General features: G+C 41.5%; 1 protein-coding gene and 1 long non-coding RNA gene across 6 annotated transcripts in view; one reads left to right on the top strand and one right to left on the bottom strand.

Annotated features, from left to right (window-relative positions):
* The window catches only part of LOC139805020 (rap1 GTPase-activating protein 1-like), a 45,961-nt gene that overhangs the window by 8,212 nt on the left and 14,307 nt on the right, over positions 1 to 23,442 (bottom strand). For 3 of the 5 annotated variants that reach the window (XM_071762965.1, XM_071762952.1, XM_071762942.1), the window contains exons 7-20: positions 18,319 to 18,422; positions 16,962 to 17,040; positions 16,633 to 16,686; positions 16,459 to 16,542; positions 16,125 to 16,225; positions 15,341 to 15,470; positions 14,949 to 15,104; positions 11,822 to 11,893; positions 11,550 to 11,636; positions 10,778 to 10,912; positions 9,316 to 9,462; positions 8,031 to 8,134; positions 5,620 to 5,733; positions 960 to 1,731 (exon numbers count right to left, since the gene is read on the bottom strand). In XM_071762965.1, the coding sequence (XP_071619066.1) occupies positions 1,722 to 1,731; positions 5,620 to 5,733; positions 8,031 to 8,134; positions 9,316 to 9,462; positions 10,778 to 10,912; positions 11,550 to 11,636; positions 11,822 to 11,893; positions 14,949 to 15,104; positions 15,341 to 15,470; positions 16,125 to 16,225; positions 16,459 to 16,542; positions 16,633 to 16,686; positions 16,962 to 17,040; positions 18,319 to 18,422 (1,377 nt within the window). In that variant the 3' untranslated portion in view covers positions 960 to 1,721. Of the gene's footprint in view, positions 1 to 959; positions 1,732 to 5,619; positions 5,734 to 8,030; positions 8,135 to 9,315; positions 9,463 to 10,777; positions 10,913 to 11,549; positions 11,637 to 11,821; positions 11,894 to 14,948; positions 15,105 to 15,340; positions 15,471 to 16,124; positions 16,226 to 16,458; positions 16,543 to 16,632; positions 16,687 to 16,961; positions 17,041 to 18,318; positions 18,423 to 23,442 lie in introns of those variants that run through there. The other 2 variants (XM_071762973.1, XR_011729651.1) reach the window with 2 other exon arrangements.
* LOC139805113 (uncharacterized) lies at positions 1,728 to 5,387 on the top strand. Its single transcript, XR_011729693.1, has 2 exons — positions 1,728 to 2,063; positions 5,019 to 5,387. It is a non-coding gene; the product is annotated as an uncharacterized lncRNA (long non-coding RNA).

Genomic DNA, 23,442 nt, shown 5'->3' on the forward strand with positions numbered 1-23,442 from the left:
ACTCTTTACCTCTAGACATTCATTAAAACCAACAGATGCCTTTTTTACTGGAGATGTTTTAGGAGCATACATGCAGCCCCATGAGTTGTTCATCTGAGTGTAAAGGGAAAGCACTACCCAGCCTAGGCCATCCATTCCCCCAGCTGCTTTCAGCCTATCACATTTGGTCTTACGTGGCATTCCAGACAGTACAACGGGACCATAAAAACACATTTTTCGTGTCATAGAGCTTATAAAGTGTTACCAATGTGTTTCTGGACAGCTGTAACAGGAGGAGTCAGGAAAGCTTAGAGACACCAACTGGTATTATAATACGGTTTACTAAGAAAATTTAAGAAAGTAAAAGGGATGTAGAAACAAATTACTGTGATCTGGATTATTGTAGGATGTCTTGGTGCCAAACTACTTAGGATCAAGTGCCAAGCTGTTGCATGGCCAGGTCAGAACTCTCCTGCTTACCAACAGGAACTTACCTCAGTCTGGATTCCAACCCTGGTGATTTTGCATGTGCCCAGTTGCCAGTAGACTGGCTCCCGGAAGTCTATCCCACTAGACTTTTTGCTCCCACTGTGTCATTACAAAGGAAACATTCAAAGCAAACTGTATTGATCACTTGACCACCACTCTCTTATATGTCATGGACATTGAGGTAGCCTGGGGCATGTTTCATATCTGTAAAGAAAGACCCTTAAGGTCAGCTTCTCCCAGCTCAGGCTTTGGGATCCAATGCTTGCAGTCACCCAGAAGAAAGAGCAGTCCATGAGGCTGATAGGCTTACATAGTGGAAGGTGCCCAGTGCATGTATTTCACCACATTTATAGGGAAATGCACAACAGACTAATGCCTGCACAACAGACTAATTAGTAAGAGAGAGATGAAGTGTGTAACAATGTTTAGGAATAGAAAAAAATCGATGTGAGTCAAGAAAGATAGGACATACTAAATGTCTTTTAACAGTCTTTTAACATACTAAATATATTTATTCCTTCAGAAACACTGCAAAATGTGGCCAGTCTTGACCTACAAGCAGTAATGAAACCTAAAGTCCCAGGCATATTACATGCCAGCATGCAACCAAAAGAACAGTAAAGATAGGGCCAATAAAGGCCAAAGATATTTCCTCAGGAGATAAGAAATATATTTTGGAGGAAATGAAGGCCAACATGCTTCACCCTTGGCAGAGCAAATCAATAATATGAATTTAAGTGAGCTGGGACCTAGATTTCCACAAAGTATCTCCTTCTCAGCAGGTTTCTCCATCCTCAGTCTTTACACTACACTTTCTGACCTATGTCATCCAAAGACACTAGGGACAGAGTTGGAAATGTCTTTTTCTGCTCTTGCCTTCCACAGGCCAAGCTGTTCTATTGTCACTTATCTGAGGGGAGGGGAAGAGAAGGAGAAGCACCCAAGGTGGCCTCCTTCCCCCATCATTAGTAGAGGCTGGTTCAGTGGCTGCTGATGGAGCATAGAGCTAAAATGCTCCAATAGGAGCTATCTGTCCATCTCCCTTTCCAAGGATTCCTGCTCCAGGAACTGCCAATAGAGCATTACTTGGTTCCACTAGGTCTCTTCCATAGTCCTCGAAGTCCTCTAAGTAAGTTCATGCTCCTCTTAGCCAGGATTCTCATTTCACCCCAAAAATCTTGCCAGTATCTTCAGTGAGGTAACCAATGACTGAGTAGCATCCGGCCCACTCCTGATTGGCTTGATGTCCCCACTCAGATGTGTCTGAAGAGGGAAAAGACACAAAAAAATCCATGTACTTTTCCTAGGATTTGGACATACACAGTACAGCACTTGATTTTTCAGATGCAACCAAGAAAGCTGTCTGATCCTGAGGAGTTTTGCTACCTGATTACTTAGGTTCATTCTTTTGAGTCTGTCTCTTAGGAATAATTATTTGAAAGGCTACCTGGACAACAGGGCAGAAGAACTAAGGACAAATGTCCCTGAATGTGGGAGAGAAGACTCTGTTAGCTGAAGTGAACAACGCAGTTTCATGGATTGCAGGCTGATAACTACAGAGGGGTGTGTTGGAAATCAGCATGCAAGGACAGAAAGTAAGTGCTGGTTTGACTCTGCTGTAAAATAATGTATCTGTTATTTACATGCTCTTTTTGCATTTATTTCCGTGTTGGTTTTAGCAGAAGTTTGATCATTCAGGTCTGGAATCTGAAATTATTATTTAAAACTAGCAGCAACATGCTGAACATTTTTGCAATAGGAAATTTCCTGTAATCCTACTCCCTGGAGTGAGCCAGGAGTGGACTGATGACATAATGCCAGGGAGAAACTTTTTAGTATGGGCTGTGTAGATTGCTCTAAAACCAGCTGGAACTCTATGCATTAGAAATATGCCTATCTCAAGATCCTGAGTTGAGATTCATCAATCATAACAAATACAACAATAAACAATAAATAGACTGTTGCAGTAGAACTGTCTCTGAGACAGACTGTTAGAATCACTCTCCCAGCCTGTACCTGCAATATTGTGCTAATACTATCTTGGTGAAAATGATGTGCTTTGCATAGTGGAATTCCATATCCTTGATTCCCTGTCCCAGATATAATGTAGAAGGTATGACTACATGTGGGCTGGTCCCTAACTCTGAAATCCCAGTTCTAACTAACTTTGGAAACCAACTGTACAAAATCTATGCTACATCCCACTGCCCAGGAATGGGCTCAATCACCACAATTTGTGTATCCCTGTAATAGGACAAGGAATAATGGGTTTAAGCTAGGACATAGGAAGTTCCACCTCAATGTGAGGAGAAACGTCTTTACTGTGAGGGTGGCAGAGACAGTGGCACAGGCTGCCCAGAGAGGTTGTGGAGTCTCCTTCTCTGGAGACTTTCAAAACCCACCTGGGTGCATTCCTGTGTGGCCTGCCCTATGTGATCCTGCTCTGGCAGGAGAGTTGGACTAGAGGCCTCTTCCAACTCCTAACATGATTCTATCAACTGCGAAAAGACTTTTTCTTGTGATTAAGTGATTTCGAGTCCATGACTGGAAAAGATGCATAGAGAGAATCCTGGGGACAGAAGCAGACAGGCTGTCAAATCATAGAGGTCATGTCTAGTGCGAAGAAGCAATATTCATGCAAGTGGTGTTAGTGGAGTCCCATGCTATACCTGCTCTTTGAAAGCGTGTGATGCCCACTGAAAGCAGCCATTGCAGCTGGCTCATCCCCTGGACAATGGGGCTTGGGAAGTAGGGAAAGCTCGCAGTCAAATACAGAAATTGGGAACAAATGTCAAGAAAGTTTCATCGTTATTTTTTCCTCAGGACATCTGAGCTATATGAGATGTTTGCTTACTAGGCAGAATTCTTGCCAATTATGCAAGCTTACTTCAGCTGCCTATTCAGAGCAAGTGTCCCTCACACAAACCTAGCCAGGAACTTCCAGTTCACTAACCACTAACAAGGTGCCAGGCAGGATAAGGAAGAGGACAGAAGTAATGCCAGGATACGGGGTAGCTGATCAATCAGCAGTTCCATGTTCTGCATTCTCTCTTGTTGGCTGCCAGAACTAGCACCTTAAATAACCCCTACCTGTGCTCCAACCCACGTCCTCACCAAAATTTTGGACATCCACCCAATGCAAAAAACTAATATCACAAAAACACAATTACCAGAACTCTGCACGTTGGCTGTGACAAAATTCCAGGCAGTCCTACAGCATGCAGTTAGCTGAACTATTAGAATTCTTAAGGAGCACTGGGTTTAGTTGAAAGGAAGGCTCTTCCTTGTCAGATTTGGCACCTGAAGCAATTACAACAGTAGAGGCCTGGCTCTAGGGCACCTCCTGAAATTTTCTTCGAGCAGCCCCAGTTCTGAGATAGGGACATGTCCTACTACAAAGTACTCAGTGCCCTTTTTGCCATAGATTGCATAAAAGTTCTTATGAAAAACAAAACCCAAGGATGGCAAGCTGTTCTAGAAAGTCAGATGCAGCCTTGGATTTATTCTTGAGTCTTGGAAGTGTAAATGTTTAGTTTCTGTGAAGTCCTCAATTATTGCTCTCTACTCTGCTCTTGTGAGACCCCACCTGGAGTACTGTGCCCAGGTCTGGAGTCCCCAACAGAAGAAGGACACAGAGCTCCTTGATCACATCCAGAGGAGAGCCAAAAAAATGATCAGAGGGCTGGAGCACATCCCCTACGAATAGAGGATGAGGAAACTGGGGTCGTTCAGCCTGGAGAAGAAAAGGCTCCAGGGAGACCTTATAGCAACCTTCAGTACCTGAAGGGGCCTACAAGAAAGCTGAGAAGGGACATTTTGCAAGGGCATGTAGTGATAGGACAAGGAGCAATGATTTAAAATTTGAAGAGCAGAGATTTAGATTAGATATTAGGAGGAAATTCTTTACTGTTGGGAAACTGTCTGGAAGAAAACAGACATGTGAGCAATCCTGACTATTTAGCTTTAGCTAGAGTAAGCTAAGGGCCTTGAGACCCAGTTGCAAGGTTACTGAAAGATGAGCTACGGGAAAAAGATAAGGGAGCTGGAAGCAGAAAAGAAGAATAACAGGATAATGATGTAGCCAGCAGAAGTTCTGTGAGAACAGGATTTGTGGCCAAGATATAGCCACCTGCAAGATATTGTTATATAAACAAGGGTTCTATATAAAGCGAGTGTGAATTGTTAATAGACGACTTCACTTTAACCATATTGGTGACTGTGTATCGTCCTTAAGCCTCCGCGGATTTTCTACGCTTTATGAGGGTAGTAAAACACTGGCACAGGTTGCCCAGGGAAGTTGTGGCTGCTCCCTCTCTGGAAGTGTTCAGGGCCAGGCTGAATGGGGCTTTGGGCAACCTCACCTAGTGGTAGATACCACCAACGAAGGCACAGGTGTTGGAACTAGATGATCTTTAAGGTCCTTTCCAGTCTAGCTTCAATAATTCCATGATTCCAGACAGGATCCCATACCAGCATAATATATCTTAGCAATGGCAGAGCTTCACCTACCATGCATGTGAAAGTTCATTTTTCCAGTTTTTGACCACAAGAAACTGGAGAACTACTTTGTAAATGACTACATGAAGTGTTTTGCAGAACACAGTGTAAAATATGCCATGCTTTAGCAATAAAGCATAGGTGAAACACTATGACCCTGCTGTAACACTTTGGAAGGACTGAAGATAGTTCACAATGGTTGGGAGCAGTATCATGAATCCTGCTTAAAGGGGTAGAACTTGAGTACAACCAAATGTCTCCTTGTCCAAGCTTTTCCATGAAGCTCAAAAATCACTCCAAATTGTGGAGGAATATATAAAGAGGAACATGTGCATGAGTAAGCACGGATAATGGCACAGCTAAGGCTTTATGTATTCTGTTGTATGCAATCTAACATTCCAGTAAAGATCTAATTAAAATCACCTTTAAGTGGTCTAGTCTTTCTTCATTGTTTTTTTAAGAAAGCTAAGTTCCTTATTTAAATGTTCTAAATTAACTTTGCTGTGGTCAGACATCTACCTTTTAAGATGCTGTAATGCCTGATGTGGACAGTCTCAGTAAAACCTCCAACAGAGCAAGATGTGCACCATATTTAAGCCTATATCAGACACGCTGAATATCTTTCAAATATTATTTGAAATATTTTCAGCTCACCTGCTTTTCCTGTTGGGGAACTCTGGAGAGCTGGGACTAGATGATCCATCAGACTTCAGGTCAAAGAATGTTCCTGGACCTTCCAGCACCTTCTGTATCCTTTCTGCAGTATCTCTGCTGGGACAAAAGAGAAATGTGCTATAACCTAGGGTCACAGTTAACCACTGTCTATTCTAATGCTTCCTTATAAGCCACAATAGAAAGACAGATCTCTCCTTTACAGATGACAGGGGAGCAAATGGAGTTGTGTTGAAAAGAGCAGACTCCCTGGATGTGACCTACTGAGGGCAATATATCAGAAATGGCAAACTTTAAGCTCCTTTTGAATTTATACTAAAAGCCTAAATTAACTTCAGTATTCTTCTTCAACTCTTCAACTTTTTCTTCTACCCTTCCCATTTCATCGGTTGTAAGAAGCTTTAGGATTGATTAGAGAGCTTATATATATTGCATAAAGAAAAAGGATTCAGTAAATTTCCCCATTTCAGGATGGTCACAACTGTGTTAGTGCTTATATACTTCTGAAGCTTTCTGTGTGAGTAACTGAAAAGCAAAGTATGTTTAGCTAAGTATTAGAAAAGTGAAGTTTTTGTTGGGATTTTTTTGTGGCTTCAGTGGTGGAATTCAGTTTCTCCTCTGCTCTCTTGGTCAGTTGATCCTACCTGGACCACTCACAGTTCCTAATGCCCTCAGTGGTGCTAATACAACTACTTGTGAGACTGGAATTATCCTGACAAAAAACCCAGTCCTGAATATATAGAAAACCCCTGAAACTTCTATGACACATGAGCAGGATGGCCTGGGTCAGCTCTGTCATCAGAACTTGCCTATCACTGAGGTACAGCTTCAGAGTGGGGTCACACATAGTATGGTGAGATCACTGCTGTCAGAGAGGGAGAGCCTGCTCCTGCCTCTCCACTCTTCCTGAGTGTGCTTTCCATCAGTCCTGGTATCCATTAGGCTTCTCCATAAGCCATCTCATGGCAGGACCTGGCAGACATGCCAATGAAAGGAAGCTGATACTTTTTATGTTAGTTTAATGGGCTTAATCAGATCCAGGAACAGTCCACTAAACATCCGTGCCATCACAAAGAATGGGACAGGACGAAGAATTGGAAGAGCCACTGGGAGAGGACAAGAATGATATCTGCTTTTCAGTAGCAATGGAATGTTAAGAACAAACCAGTTGCTAGTGAAACTGCAATTTCAAGAAATATAGGGAAAAGTCTTTGACAAAATACATGGCTCACTGTTCCTCATATTGAAGATTATAAAAGGAAAGCTAAAGAAGCCAAACATCTTGCTAATTGCCTCCTACCAAAGAGCAGGGGGAAAAAATACAGGATTTTTCTTTACTGTAAAAAACTTCTGCAGATCTTTTAAGAGAATAGTGAAGGATGTGGTACACAAAGTAATGGATTCAGGGGCACAGCTGTGTAAGATACAAAACATAAGTTTGTAAAGTAGCGAGGAGCTGTGGCTACTGTGTTGGTTTAGATTGTTACAGGGAGGTTGTCTCAGAAGACTTTATTTTTCTCAAATTTTTCTCTTGTTATTCAGATTAGATCATAGACACCTCATTAGGGAAAGGTTCAAAAGAGCAAGGGGAAAGAAAAAAAAATGTAGCAATTCTTCCTGTTGTAGAATCAGTAGTCTCCACGTTAAGGATGTCTTTTCCCTTTTACATTGAGTCTTCAAGCTGTTCTCTGGAATTCTTGCAACTGGAAAATTGTACATTAGATGCAGACCACTCGTGTGACTTCTGAGACTCTGTATGATCTTAAAAAAGTGTCTCAGCTAAAGCTGAAATTTATTGATTTAACTAAATGTCTCATGACCAGTAGACAACATTTGAATGGTTCAAATATGCCAAATCACTCCTTGAACCTGTATGTTACAACATTAGTTATAACTATTTCTCAGATCATCTAACGTTAAAAATACTCAATTTGACTTAAAGCTTTTTTAAAAAAACCTTTTTTCCAAGATATCAGAATTTTTGTCTATCTGAGATTTTTAACATGAAAACAGACAATGAAGTAGCCAATTCCCCTGTCCCAAGTTAAAGGCTTTCAACTGACTCTTACCTAACATGATGAATACAGAACCAAGAGTCCTAGGTCACACTGCACAATGTTACAAGTGATCTTATTGCATTCCTCCACCCATCCCCTCCCTTTTTTCTCAAATATTGATTCTTCCCCTTCCAAATGTCCTTTTATGTTTTTTTTCCATCATTTGTCCATTTCTCCATTAGCCAATAGACAGGCTTTTCTCTCCATTCAAATCATTTCCACTTCAGTTTTCATTCCTGTTGATTCCCCTTCTGCCCTTACACGTGTTTTTTGTATCTCCCTTTTCTCATTTCCTCACATTTTCTCTCTTTGGTCTCATCTTCACTTGGCTCATACCTTTTTTCCTCCTGTATGTTCTCAATGCCAATGGCACTACTCCGTCGCCCATGGAATCGGCTGGCTCGAGTACGTGATGGGCTCCTACCAGGCAAGGCAAAAGACTAGAAAAGAGGAAAGTGTGACAGAAAGGAGGGAGGGGAACCAGACAGGAAAAAAATGTGGAGAACTGGAAGTATGGGAGAGGAAGTTTGTGACATGGATCCAGATCCTCTCCTTTACTCTGCAGTATGGCCCAGTTCAACCGCTGCAAGAAGTATTTTCTCATACCACCACTTACAAAGGTTGTATGAGAAAGACACAGAGAGATACAGGAGTGAACACAGCATACAGAGAATGAAGCTCAGGAAGGGAGGTATCCCCATATCATGACAGAAGGAAAGACAGAATCAAAAAAGTAGAGAAAACTGTAAGTTAAAGGAGAGAAGGAGGCAGCAAACGTATTCCATGACTTTGTTGTGCTGATCTAAAGAATGCATACAACTGAGTAATCTTTCACCAAGAAAATGCCACACTGAAAGCCACCTTCTTGGCTTAAAAGATGCTTTTTACAGTTTGCCCATAGCAACATCACTAGTGCAGATACTACAGACAGGTGGATGCACTTTGGCCAAGGTTTCCCATATCAAAAACATGGATCATTTTCTGGAAACATTTATCATGGGTTTATTATGCTCACTCTGACCATGCATTTTTAGTATCCGTATCAAAGAAGAGAGTTTTGATAGTGACTAGAAATATTCACTCATTTTCTCACCCCAAACTTTATTAACTCTGCTGTTTGTTGCAAACATGTAAAATCTATTTACAGGAAAAAAGCACCTTGAATAAGCATTGTGCACCTGTTTGTAATAACAGAAAATGATCTGATTGGTGAAACTGAAGAAAATGGAACAGATCTAGTGTTCAGACATACGGCTCTTGCCATATGACTATACAGTACCATTCTGGTCAAGCCATAGTGCATGCATTTTTTTAAGGCATGGCAACATACAAGCTCTAATGTAGGATAGCAGAGATAAATGGGTAGAATCACATTCAGCTTTCTTCTCCTTGTCTGCATCAATCTCAGCTCTAGTTAACAGAGGAACTGGGGCTAGAGATAGGCACAGACAAAACTGACCGCAACACACGCCACCACCAATTGTGAAATGGGACGATACAACAAAAAGAGATCCACAGAGGGACAAGAGAACAAACTAATAGGGAAAGAAAAAACCATTATATGGCTTTGTGTCACAAAGATGTGCTGTGTTTCTTCTGACAGCCCACCCCAATGCCTTACCGCAGCAATGGCCTTAGGGCCTTCGGCGACGCTCTGGCTGAGGGCAAGGCCGGCTGTAGTTGGGCGGCTGGGCAGGGTGGATGGTTGCTGCTTCCTCATGGATATCCCCATGGTATCCAGGCTCTGGCTACGACCTCTGATCACCCGCTGAACAGAAGGGAGGCAGGGAAACAGACAAACACAGAGACACGTATAGACATGCACACCGTCGGGCAGTATGAACAGCAACACAGATCGGGTGGAAAGTTGAGACAGAGCAACACCAGAACCACAGAAATCCTAACATGGCAGCACCTTAGATACCACCCTTTTTTGGTCCTAGCTGGTACATGGAGCTCACTGACACTGAAGAACTCTTCCTCAAGTATAATCTCTACTTGTCTTGCTGCAATAAACAGAGATTCCCTACCAGTATCCCAGCATACTGGGTAAAAAAACATCACATGGTGCTACAAAACAGGAAATCAAACTCCTGTTCAAGACTGTAAGGTTTGGTCTTGCATGAACTTGAGTGTTGGTTCCAAGGAACAAGCAGCCGTATCAAAATCTGCAGCGTTTGAAAAAGCAATTTTCTGAGTTTAGTCAGCTTTTTCCAAACATCATCTGTGTACATGACATGCACATCTGTATGTTAGAAGTCAGTAAAGGACCTTTTTGGACAACTGAGTGCAAGACATGGATGTGTATGAAATTCCTGGTTAGCAGTAAAGGCAGGATAGACTGCTTGTACATCAAAATACACCTCACCAAAGCATCCCAGATCTGACCAAAGCTATGCATATAGTTACCAAACCTTTATGTGAATGTAGTAGTTTTACAGCCCTTAATGACTCTAACCATGCCATTATACAAAGCAGGTGGAGGTCATCTGAAGAAACACTGTTTATAACATCTCTCTGTCCAAAAAAAGAAAATGGGTCACCAGTGAACAACGGTAAACTAACTCTGGCTTTTAGAGGCCAAGTAAAGCATCACAATTTTTCTAGACAGCACACTCACAAGTATCTTAGCAACTCTCTTGCACTGACTCTTGCAAATCTTTCAGTTATAATGAAAATTAATTGAAAGATATCTGCTGTAGGAACTTAAAAGCTGGTTCCTACTAGTTATTGCAATTCCTCTTGCAAACATTCAGTCCTTTTTCTTAAGTCATGGAGTGAAACCTCATCTGACACTAGACATGAGCATGAAGTTAGACTTTTCAGGGACGGGAATTCCACCCTGTACCATGCTGTAGCTCTGTAGAAAGGAGCACAGGAAAGGGAAAAACGTCTTTTTTTTGAGATATATGGTAAAACACAGCTGAATATGCTCTTAAAAAGGTTGCTGGATGGAAAGACTTTTTTTTCTTTTTCACCTTGAGCACAAGTGATTAGTAGGGTAAATATTAATTAAATAGACACACAACGAGCTTGAAAAAAGTGCTAGCAACTGATTAAGGATTTGATCTACTATGGCTCACCTTGAAATTCTCAAGAAAGCTCCCACTGCCATTCTCTATCTTGTCATCCTCCCCTATAGGCAATCCCATCATACTGCGGCTACGAAGCTGCAGCTCCTCAAAAAGGCTCTCCAAGAGAGCACTCCGGGTTCTTTCCTGCATCAGCATATAGGAAATGAAAACACAGGTTTATATTTATTATAGGAGTGAAGGGATTTTTTCCCCCCTGCTTTTGTAGTGTCTCACGCCCTCTTTAAAAAAAAATTCCCCATGAAAATAATTTAAACAGTATGAAGTAGTTTTAGCTGTATAGTTATGGAATATATTACAGTAATACTCACTTGTTTTAAACTCTTTCTAAAGCAAGTCATAAAGAACAACAGTACTGCTTTTATAGGTAATGAAACAGAAACATGGATTGAGGGCAGTTTTTTTCTAGATCAGGCAAGCAGCAGAGTGGAACAGAATTTTGGTACCTTGAACCAAAATCAGTGATATACTGTAGCACAATACTGTGTTTCAGCTAATACAGAATTTCCTCCAGCAAAATGTATGCATCATATCACCATTCTTACTCAATGATTAGAACTTTACAATAGAATGTACCTTTTCCTATTATATCACATCTCCTGTGAAATACAAAGGAAGCATCATGTAGCTATCATCACACTTCAGCTTCCTTTTTTAAGCAACACGAATCTTGAAGTAGAAAAAAAATATATTCTGTTTTCTTAATCTGGCAGTAATATAGTTTTATAAATTTTTAATGGAGGCAACCATGTAGCATACCCACCTCTAATTTAGCAAATTTCTCAGCTCGATAGCAGCTGTACTCAGCATTGATGAGCTTGACCAGGAGGAATTCACGAAACTCTGCACTCTACAAGACAAGGTGAAGAATAGGCTGGAGATTAAAACAGTAATAAAAATACCACATGAGAAAAGCTCTGCCTTACTTGTCCTTATGCCTCCAAAGTCATCTAGCCAGACTGACAGTACTGACTCAAAATACTAAGGTGTGTGCCACATCCCCCTGCCATCTAACACTGGAGCAGAGAAACAAACCTTTCTAAATATGGCTGGATTTGGCAGAGGAGGTCCAAAGAAGGGGACATCATCTCTGGCTGTGACTGAAACCTGAAACAATATAAGGAGAAAAACGTAAGTATCATAACACAAGCGAGACTATCAAAGCCTTCAAGATACTATGGTACATCTGATCCCTCCTGAATCATTTATATATCCAAAAGAGATCTAATATTCTGTCCCATGTATCTGTTTCTGAACCCAGTAAATGGACATGCTGGTTTATCTCCCAGAGTTTTAGTCAGCTAGATAGCACACATTAAGAAAAACTAAAAAACCTGAATTGATTGCTCTTTTAGAATAGTTTTAGTAAGTACATTTAATAATAACAAGTGTATTTAGGAAAAAAAAAAAAAAAAAAAAAAAAAAGCAGCTTCTATTCATCCTGCAAGATTTACCTCCACTAGAAGAACCTTTGTCAATATGGTTGTACTGACCTATTTTTTTTGACAGAATCCTCAGTGGAGATACACTGCACACTGAGGGGAGTATCTCAGTGACATCACTTCTTGAGTCACATGTGGTAAACATACAAAAGCACTTTCCCACTAAGAGATAAGAAAATCTGTGTTGGTTTTTTGTTGTAACATGCTCCTACCTGACATACCAGTGCCAAAATAAGTAACTGTAATGCAGTCTAGTTTTTACATACTGTGATTCAGCTCTTCACAGCTCTCACCTACAATTATAGGCAGCTATCTTACCAGATACATACAGTATTTAAGAATATCTGACAGATAATTTTTTAATCATGTTTGAGATGGAGAGTACCACTATTTGCCACTTCATATAACAGGGAACAATGCCAGAACAACTTAACAGCAACTGCCTCAAAAAAAAAAAACCACTGCATACTTTTTGCAGTCACAGAGCCAAAGAGAGGCATCAGTTTAAATGAGAAAAAGATGGAAAGGTGCCCTTGATTTAATTTGGGTTTCTCACTTTGTAGGCCAGCTCCCCAATTACAAGGACTTCCTTTCCCTATTAGTAGAGATCTACCAGTTGAAATCCCTCTCAGCATTTTTAATTTTCTGATTGCAAAAACTGATCCAAGGAAATAAATACCAGTAATATTTCAATTTAACCACTAAGCAAACAGAAAAACAGATGGGGAAAAAAATCTTAGGTACTAGAATGCTCTCATGGCAGAATAAGTTAAAATTCCTTTGAAAAAGCCTTTACAGAAAACTGCATTTTCTCGAGGGTCCTGACAGGGACTATTTGTTTTTCATTACACAATAGAGGCAAAGATGCCAGACAAAAACAATAGCAGGGAGAGACAAGACAAATGGCAATCTTTCCCAGCTCTTGTAATGAAAAATCTCTGTAAATTTCTGTGCTCTACTAAAAAGATTGCTAGAGGAGAACTGGAAACCATGCCCCTGATCAACATTAGGCTACTGAGTCACTACAGACCTGGCTATCCATAGCACAGGGAACGATGGAAGGTGGTTGTTCCACTCCCAGAGCCCTCTTTGGTGGAAAAGCAGGTAGGGATCCTGTCCTAATTTTTATATACTTGGTGTTCTTGGAGACCTCCAAGGCATAAGGACTCATCACCACCAAATCAGATTTCCTACATAGTACAAGACATAGTACTGATAAAAATATTTCTATAATGGAAAATCTATCACAGAATGGAAGTTTCTATCTATTTTCTCTTCTCTCAGCATGACTAAAAGTTGAACGTAAAATAATAGAGACATCTGTATAAGCTTCCAGAGGAGTGATGAAGCTGGTGAAGGGTATGTAGCACAAGTCTTACAAGGAGTGGCAGAGGGAATTGGGATTGTTTAGAATGGAGAAGAGGAGGCTGAGAGGAGACATTTTGCTCTCTACCACTATCTGAAAGGAGGTTGTGGTGAGGTGGGGGTTGGTCTCTTCTCCCACGTAACTGGTGATAGGATGAGAGGAAATGGACTCAAGATGCACCAGGGGAGGTTCAGATTGAATATAAGGAAACACTTCATTACTGAAAGAGTGGTTAGGCATTGGAATAAGCTGTCCAGGGAACTGGTGGAGTCACCATCCCTTGAGGTGTTAAAAACACATGTGGACATAGCATTTGAGGACATGGCTTAGTTGGCTTGTGTTGGGTTGACAGTTGGACTTGATGAGCTTAGAGGTCTTTTACAACCTTAATGATTCTTGGAATCTATAGAGTCGCGGAATTTGTGTTCTAGCAGGACTTCTTTCAACTGAAGGGCCCTAACACTTGCTTGTCAGATGGGCATCAGTTCTGGGATCTCCCAAAGCAGAGGTAGCTGGTTTGGATTCCATACATTAGGTCAACCAGCTACATCTGACCTGCACTCTCAGGCAGTGCAAGCTCTCAGCACTGTGCTCTGCAATATAAGCAATGCAATATAAGCAAAGCATGGCTGTCAGTCAGGTGAATGAGTTTTATCTGACTTAAGTAATGCAAGCAAGATAATCCCCAAATTGGCATAAATTGCTCCTCATGCTCTTCAGTGTAAAGAAAATTTTTAATTAAATTCATCTTCCTTCAGTTCTGAAGCTTTAAGCTCCATAAATTCATCAGCTACTTTGAAAAACACACAAGTACATTCTAGCTTCATGTGCAGATACTTAACAAATGGATCAAATTATTCTTTAACCTACTATTTGTTAGGTAGAGGCAGTAAGCAGTACTGGACACCTTTCAGGAAAACACTTCTGTTCCAGAATTTTAATAATTCTTAGTCTCACCTTCTAGCCCCATCCAGCTCATCAATACCCTTATGAACACTGAATACTCAAAAAACATGAAGATAGATTGCTAAATAGTAGCAATCACACCAAACAGAGAGGACCTCTGCAAACCTATAGGACAGAGGACACAGTAGGAAGGAAAATTCTGGTCAGAGATCAAAGAGTGGGTGAAGGGGAAGAATAGCTGGTGGCAGCTACTGTATTTCTAGGCTCACTGGTATTAGATCTAATTATTGCCCTTCACTGAATACCCTGATCTAGTTTACTAACAGAGCAAACAAAGGTGTTAGGATGACAGCGGGCTGTATCTCTCCCAAAGGCCCAAGAACAGGTTTCCACTACAAGGATCAGTATCAGTAAATTAGTACAGAGGAATCTATTTGTCTCTGTTTACCTTATAGAGAGTGTCTCCAGTGGTGCCATGAGTGAGCTGAACTACTATATAAGCATGTAGGAAATTAGAAGCAATCATATCGGGGACAAAAGGTGTGCTTTCATCCTGGAAGATGATGGCTACTATGTCATTCCCAATGTGACGCTTCCGCTGAAGCTGGTGAGGAAAAAATAATAAAGCAAGAAGGCAAGTGAAAAAGAGTAGAATGGCAAAATAGGGCCTCAAACACCAGTCTGTCCAGCATCTCCAACCCACCTGTTCAACCAAACCCATCACAACTTTCACTATGACTCCAGCCATAATTCCCAACAGTATTCTCCCCTCTAACCAGTCACTCATCAAATAACCCCTGTTGGCCATACTGTTGACTTCCTTAATTATCCTTCCAATACCTGCTGGGAATCTCCCTCTGTGAAGGGCAGCTTTGTAGACACATGAAACATGATCTCCTTGCCCCGGAAATTTGTATAGACCGACTCAGTGCCCGTTTGACCTCTAGTGACATCCAAGCCTCCCCGGAATCTGAGCAAATCCATACCATGCCATAGGTGAGGAGAGTCAGAGATGAGAAAGTGGAGAGAGGAAGGAAGACATCAGTAATGGTAGCTTGGTGTATCTATATTATCAAAGATGATTTTATAAGAAATCACTGACAGTGACAGAAGTGACACTTTCCAAAACAAATGTATTTGCCGAAGCTCCACAATGTTTCTACTAATGAATATACTTGCTTGCTAAAAGCTATGAAGATCAATCAGGGATCCTGAAAGGAGCTACTTTCTTTGGCATTCTTCATAAAAACACAATCCATATTCTAGAGCTACAGAAAGGACAGGCTGCCTCACAAAAAGAAACTGAAATAAGACTGAACCTTACTATTCTGAAACAATCTTATATTCACACAGACAAAAAAAAAAAAAATTACTTTTTACTCATAGTGTAGGTCAGACTGACATACCAGGAGGGCTTTAAATTAAAATAGCAGCAGAGACCTAAGCTCCAACGGGTTCCCAGACAGGACGGTTTACACAAGTATTCTGAGCTTCTTTCTCCACATGCACAGAGATTCAGAGGACACAGCACTTTTCTGAAAGCAGGGCTCTAACAGAGTCACAGCCTCTGAACATGCAGTGTTCCCTAACTCAATGTGGCTTTCCAGCCACACTGGGTACACACCCACGGAAATCCTGCAGTTGAATCTTGTCACCAAGGAAATCCAGGAACTCCAGGAAACCCAGACTCTCTTCTGTGTTACTGAAGACTTCTTCTTCAGTCGTCTTCGAAAGGAGAAGAGAAGTCATAAGGAGCAAAAGCAGTAAAAAGAAAAGGCAGTAATTTCTATACAGAGTTCAACCAGCCTTGATGACCTGCACCAACAAATCATTCAACATAAGGAAAACTTCTACTCTGTATTTTTCACAGGATAGTACATACCTTGCTATAAACTTAAGCTAAGAGAACCTACTCTTCGTGTTTTGCCTGAAGTATCATAGGATTTGAGAGAGCTTACCTGTCCAGGTTTCTGGTAGATGACGCCAAATTTGAAGTTATTGCTTATAACATGTTCGTCAAATGCAACAATAAGCTGTGAAGCCTGAGGTAATGAAAACAGAAATGATTAGTTGGACGTCATTAGCCAGACCTTCATGGAAAAGGGACATACAGACATATCAGAATCTTATACCTTGGGGTAGAGGACTGGAAAGAAACGTTCAACATTCACATCCTCACACAGTAGCTGTTGAGTGAGAGGGAAACAGAACAGTGATTATTACATGCCCTGGATTGCTGTGGGCATGAGAGCATAGGAATGGTTTATAAATATCTGCTAGGAGTCACTTTAGGCAAAAATTCTGAGCCAAAATTAGAAGACAAAGAAGAGAAGCTAAATGGAAGTGCAAAAGGGAAGCACATGACAGTACTATTGGGAAATAGTAGAAAGGAGGGAAGACAGAGGTGAAAATATCTTGAAGAATGGTGCTGTAAGAGTGAACAGGCAAGCAGGAATCTCACCTTTGCCATCTGGACAGCATTGGGAAACTCATTCAGACAGGAAATGGGGATCAGATCATGTTTGGTGCCAGTCCGAGTCCTGACACAAAACAAAAAAGTCCTTAGAGCAAAGGCTGAAGGGAGACATAAGCCACACTGGCCCTTTGAAGAAAGAGTGGTCATTCTTTCAGGTTATCCTTAAAGCAGTTAATTCAAAAGGATTAATTTTAAGACTGGTGCATAAAAACACTGGAAAAGGGAGGTGTTTATACTCCTGATTCCTCGCAACTTGTGGGAAGCAGAGGAAAACAAAACTGGGATGCTTAGCCACTTGCTCCTTGGCATTCTTTGGCTGCTTGAAAAAATATTTCACTCCCTGCTCCCCACTGCCACAACCCTCCCTCTTTTCTTTCACAGAAATCTAAATGTTGAAATACAATCCATGGACACTGTATAATAATTGATTCATAAAATAATAAAATGAAGGTTTGAAAGAGAGACAAAAGGTCTGCTAGAAACAGCCTAGAAAAGCAGATCTGTACCAAGTATAGGAGGTAGAAACTGATGTACCATTTTCCCAAAAAGTTGACGAAGAAAACTTTCATTTACCTCTCTTTTGTAATATGTGTATATATATATATATATTAAAGGAGATGTCTTTTTTGGGGAGAAGAAATATTGGGATATCAGAGTCCTCTTCAAACCATTATAAACAAGCCATTGAGCAAAAGGTGTTGCATATAGTGTGCTATCTTAACAGAGAAATTGCTACCCTTTGTTCTTCACTGATGCCTTCTATGTAGGAAATGTTTCTGGGCTCAGATAAACATTTGTGTGTGGTAATATCTTTTCTGCAGCATGCCTCTCACCTAGGCAAGATCCATTGGCATCCTGCTTCTAGTTTGTCTCTGGATAACAGCTTTCTATGGAAGCCCTAAAGGCTACGGCACTTCATACTGTCCTGGGAAGCTAAAGATGGTTCTACCTCACCTTCAAGGGCGCCTTATTAAAAAGTCTTAAAAAGTTCAAGACCAGCCTGGGCTAGGCTGCCCTGCATCAGGAAACCCATGTTCTCCTAGACAGAACTCTCATGTCTCTAAGTAAACACAATTTAACAAAATAACTTTCTTTTCAAGAGAAGAACAAATGTTTTTTCACACAGGAACTTTAAAGATGCACCTGCAAACAGCACTTCAGCTGAAAGAAACTACTGAGAGAAACTCAGAGGGCAAGGCAGGAAAAGAAGGTTCAGAGGTTCTTTTGCAGTCTTCTATAGAAGAAAGACATGAGATTCATACCTATACCTCTGCAGAGGAAGCTCAGAGTAAGATGAGAGACCCAGCACAGTAACAGACACTTTAAGAGCAGGCACTCTTACCTCAGCAACAGGCGTAGACTTTCCTGTTTCTCAATCTGTTCATACTTGACAGAAAGTACCAGGTATCCCAAGGACATGTCACTGGAGTAAAAGTTCTGGTGCTCCTGAAAACAGGAAATTGAAATGCATTACTCCCAAAATATTTCCCAGACAAGTTTACCACATTCTTTGTATAAAACCTGAGACTCAAAATAGCTATTTTGTTTCTTTAACTAGCAATGTCATGCTTGAAGATGTGCATATATTGTCTCCCAGCCCTTTGGTCATCAAGGCATGAGCATATAAGTCAAAATTCATCCACTGTGAGTTCAGTTCCTCCTCAGCTGTACGTCATCAGAAGGGCTTCTGAGAAGAAACAGGATTTGAACTTTCAGCAACAAACTTTGAGGAAATCAATTTTCTTGTAAATAAATTTGTATCTTTCGTGGATTTTCCACTGACATTCACACTATGCCTGAAAAAGCAGTGGTCTCCAGTACATTCACCTGGATGTGGTCATGGAAATTTTCTATACAAAGAGTAATGGCAGGATCATCATACCAAAAGGGTGATGTCCAGGAGCATTCACATCTTGGGGAGGATGCAGTGAGAGCTCCAGGTAACTACTTTGCAAGTGAAGACAGTTCTTAGAATGCCACTAACACTGCTTGAGCTTTAGTGGCGTGTGACTTGAACAGAAAGAGTCATTCAGCCAAATGATGAACCATAACACAAACATTTTGACAGGCTGCATACAGAAGTGGCTTTGGCCATGCATTTTGCCTGGGTATACAGCCATGTTCCAATGGCCTGGGTATATCAATACATACCTTATATCTTGATGTGTATATATATATAATATATTGATACACATAACCTCTAACCTCCAACAAATTAAAGCTTTTTGACAACACATGTGAAAGGAAACAATGAGAAACTTGTACAGGTGGAATCATCCAGAAATGCTTAGATTGCTCCCACCATCCTAATGGAAAACCAGGACAGCCAGTTTGTGGAGATGGCTGATACATAAACTCTCAACAAATAAAAGAGCTGAGATAGAACTCATGAATTCAGTAAGCAGGCAAAAATAATTCAGTTTGAGGTATAAGCAGGGCAGAGAGACCGATGACAATGTCATGCAGGGCATCCAATCCTCTTTGGATTATATTTGATTAGATTAGTATCTTAATCTCTTGCTGCAAGTAAGAACTTCTTATGTTGAAAGATGCAGTAGCACATTCCAGTATTTAGCCTCCAACCCAGGACAATGTAGTGAGATTGGTATGGTAATTCTAAGATAGAAACAACTGATGTTGGGCTAAGACTCCTCAGAAAAGAAAAATAATTAATAAAACAAAATAAAGAATCCCCAAACCACAATCATCTCAGCTACCCTACAGGAGGCATTATCAGTATAATTATCAGTAACTCCTTATGCCTTGGGACCATGAAAATCATACAGCAATCTGCTGATAGCAGAATCAATAATATGTCCACAGAGATCTTTAGTGCAGAACAGTTTAGGCAACAAGAAAAAAAAAATAACAAAAATTAAAAATCAAGGCTTTTTTCTGGTATGCTTTCTAGACAAATCTTGGGATTTTCCAAATCCCAGAGATGTAACTTCAGGTAATCAGCTGGATTCCTACTTGTGGTTCTGTAGGAAAAATCTCTGTCCAGTCACTGAGAAGTCAGATACTCCCAAGAGAAAAGCCACACACACTCCAATGAGGAGCTTGATTTTCAAATTTCACTCATCAGCTTTCACAGAGAAGAGGTACCAATGGGTATCTTGTTTGTTGTATTTTTCATGATAGTGTTGACCATCACCAGCTTACTTCAAAGATATCATCAAAGTACTACGCATACATTTTAGCATGTGTAGATTCTGTTCTGAAGTACACCAGTGGTTCTATGCTGTTTGGCTATAGAAGTGACCTCCTCAGCCTAAATGCAGAGTGTTTGTCATGGTCAAATTAAATTGTGTCAGTCACTTGCTACTTGAGAAGATGGCCAGGAAGCATGAAGTCAGTAACCAGGACTGTAAGACTCAAGAGGAAGCATCACAGGAAGCACTGTATCAATGTATCTTTGTGCAAGACACAGAAGTCATGGAAAGGTAAAGTGTCCAGTCATACAGTCAGAACCTGCAAAATTTGGAATGCCTACTGTGAAAGGAATACTCTGTACATAATTAATTAACAATAAGGACTCTGTTCAGGGTTTATGTGGTGCAGTTATCTGGCAGCGGGGGAGGGCCCCCAGGGGTGGTTTCTGTAAGAAGCTGCTGAAAGCTCCCTGGGCTCCAAAAAGCTCCATAGTTCTCTGTCTATGAGACCTCAGGGCAGAGGAGAAGAGGACAGAGCAATACCAGAGGGCAGAACCATGCCAGAGCAGAGATAACAAGTGAGGAAGAAGAGGGAGAAGGTGTCTGGGCAGAGGCTTCCCTCCATCCCATGGTGAGATGGCAGCTGTCCCCCTCCTTCCCATGGAGGAGCATGGTGGAGCAGCCTGTGAAGGATCATGGTGGAGAATATGTGGACCTGCAGCCGTGGAGGATCCCATGCCATGGGAGGGGACTGTTCCCAAAGCAGGCCATGACTAAATGGGCAGCCTGCACTGGAGCAGTTTGCTTCTGAGGGACTGCACCTGGTAAGGAGGGATTCCTACATTGGAGGGGTTCACGAAGGATCCTCTACCATGGGACAAACTCCACGCTGGAGTAGAGGAAGACTGTGAGGAATCCTTCTCCCTGAGGCGGAAGGAGCTGCAGAAAACAATGTGTGAGGAATGGACTGTAAGCCCCACTCCCTGTCCGCCTGTGCCACTGGTGGTAGGAGGCAAAGATATGGGGAACCAAGTAATTTGAGCCTGGGAAAAAAGGAGAGGTGGGGTGAGGTATGGTATTGAAGCTCCGTTGTTTGTTTTCTCCTTGCCCTGTTTTGATTTGATTAACGATAAATTAAGCTTTTTTCCCTAGGTTGAGTCTGTTTTGCCTCCATAATTGGTGAGTAGAACCCTCCCTGCCCTTGTCTTGACTCATGAGGGTTTTCAGGTGGATTTCCTCCTCACCATCCCGAAGTGGGGGAAATCACAGTTCTGACTCACTGTGAAATAGATATATCTAGTGAAATATTCTATCTATGGAGACACATGTATCTTGAAGTCAGACATAAATGTATCCCCTCTACGAAGACTCAGAACTGCCCTACTGCTGACTTAGGGGGAAGGAGTTTCATGGCTTCTGGTGCTACCATAGTCTACCTTCTGCTGAAGCAGACTGAATGATGGTTCTGAAAAAATGTGTAAACTTAATGCAGTGTTCAAATCACAGTGCTCCAGAACTATCTGTCACACAAGTCAAGGGTAGTGACTGAACTTAACTTTATGTGGGAAAAAAAGTTGAAATCAGAGGAAGCCACAAAGGCTGCAAGGACAGATTATTTCTCTTGACCATAACTTTCAGGATACTGATACTTTTATGAGATGTGAGCCACAATCAGGTGTAGTAGTCATTATGACCAAGGGTAGAAAGACACAGCAGCTGAGGAACAGAAAGATTCAAGGAGCAAAAGAAAAACATGCTCAATGGCCAGTTGAAGTTTAGAATCAAGAAAGTCCATGAACCAAAGAAATCATATGCTAGGGTGGATGCACAAGACAGACTGTTAAGAAAAAAGATGACACAATGCCAACAAAAATCAGGACAGAACAAAGGAATGGCAGACAAAGACTGAAGTTAGCTGCAGCCAAAAGTAACCCTGAGTTCCAAAGACCAGAAAACAGGAGGCCTTTTGATGAGACTTCTGAGCCAGACCCCAACAGGTCTGACACATTGGGATCTCAGTTGCTTTGGAGACTGGGCTATCAGCTCTGCAGCCAGCATAATGAGACAGAGGTGCACAAAGGAGTACACTCTTCACAGGGAAACAGGCACCAGAATTAGTGGAGGCCTTAAAATAACTGGATTTTAGTTAAAGCTACTCTGGCTTCCAAGCTTGATCCTGAATGTAAACCTGGGTACAGACAAGATGAGCTCCATACGTCCCTTCCAAACTCAGTCATTCTGTGGTTCTGTGGTATCAGGTCAGCAGTGAATCCTACAATCAAGACTGCAAAAATCATACCCCAATTTTCCTCTCATCCTAGATGTCTCTGGAACCCTCCAGGCATACCTCTGAATTTACCATGACAGAAAAATAATTACAGCTGGTATACTGAATGCTTCTGAAATGTCACAGGATACATTCCCACTAACAGCTTGTACAGCAGTCTACTGAGAAAGCCTCCAGGAAGGGTCCCTTACACATAAACTGCATTATTATTAGTTTCTGATGTTGCATACCTCATAAGATCATTTACACAAGCCCAACTACTGCAGAACAGGTTCCTAACACAGGCCAAAGCTCCACCTCTTCCTGGGTTTGAACTTACTATGTATTTGCAGAGAGAGACCACTCAATAAGATGCAGCGTGAGTATACATCTCAGGCTTTCTTATCTCACTTTGTGAGATCAAGCTCTGTCTCCTGTCAGACTGAAATTTTTACAGTCAGGCAAAACTTAGTAACAAACCTAATTAAATCAAAGATAAACACAGTTACTTTGTGGCAGTAACACATGGGATAAGGAATAAATATACAAATATGTGTATAACCCAATCTTGTTGATGGCAGGGATGGGTGCCTGAAGGCCCCTTGGGGCAGGGCCAACTCAAGAGGGGGTCCATGGCTCTTCCCAGTACCCAAAGGATGTGGATTCTGAAGAGCAGGTGGGGAGCTGGGGGTAAAGGAGGGCAGGGGAAGAGCAGCGGGGCAAGGATCAGGTGAAAGAGAGGAGGGGCTGATGGTCTGCATGACCTTGAGAGAGGATGGGCAGAGAATGGGAGGGAACAGACCCCACTGTGATCCGCCCCCTCAGAGTCTGAAAGGCCTCCTGCTTTAGTTCTTCGTACTCAGACTTTAGTTCCTCTGCTCAAACTATGACTAGGAGCCTCAAAAGAGCTTCTTAACCAAATATAGGCATTTCCTAAGCAAACTTTCTGTTAATGGATGACACGTATCACAATGAGAGAGGACCAACATAACCCACTACTAGCCATATTGGTAATATGGGCCTTATTGCCATATGTTCAGGGCATCAT

This window comes from Heliangelus exortis, chromosome 1 (assembly GCF_036169615.1).
Source record: "Heliangelus exortis chromosome 1, bHelExo1.hap1, whole genome shotgun sequence".
Lineage (NCBI taxonomy): Eukaryota > Metazoa > Chordata > Aves > Apodiformes > Trochilidae > Heliangelus > Heliangelus exortis.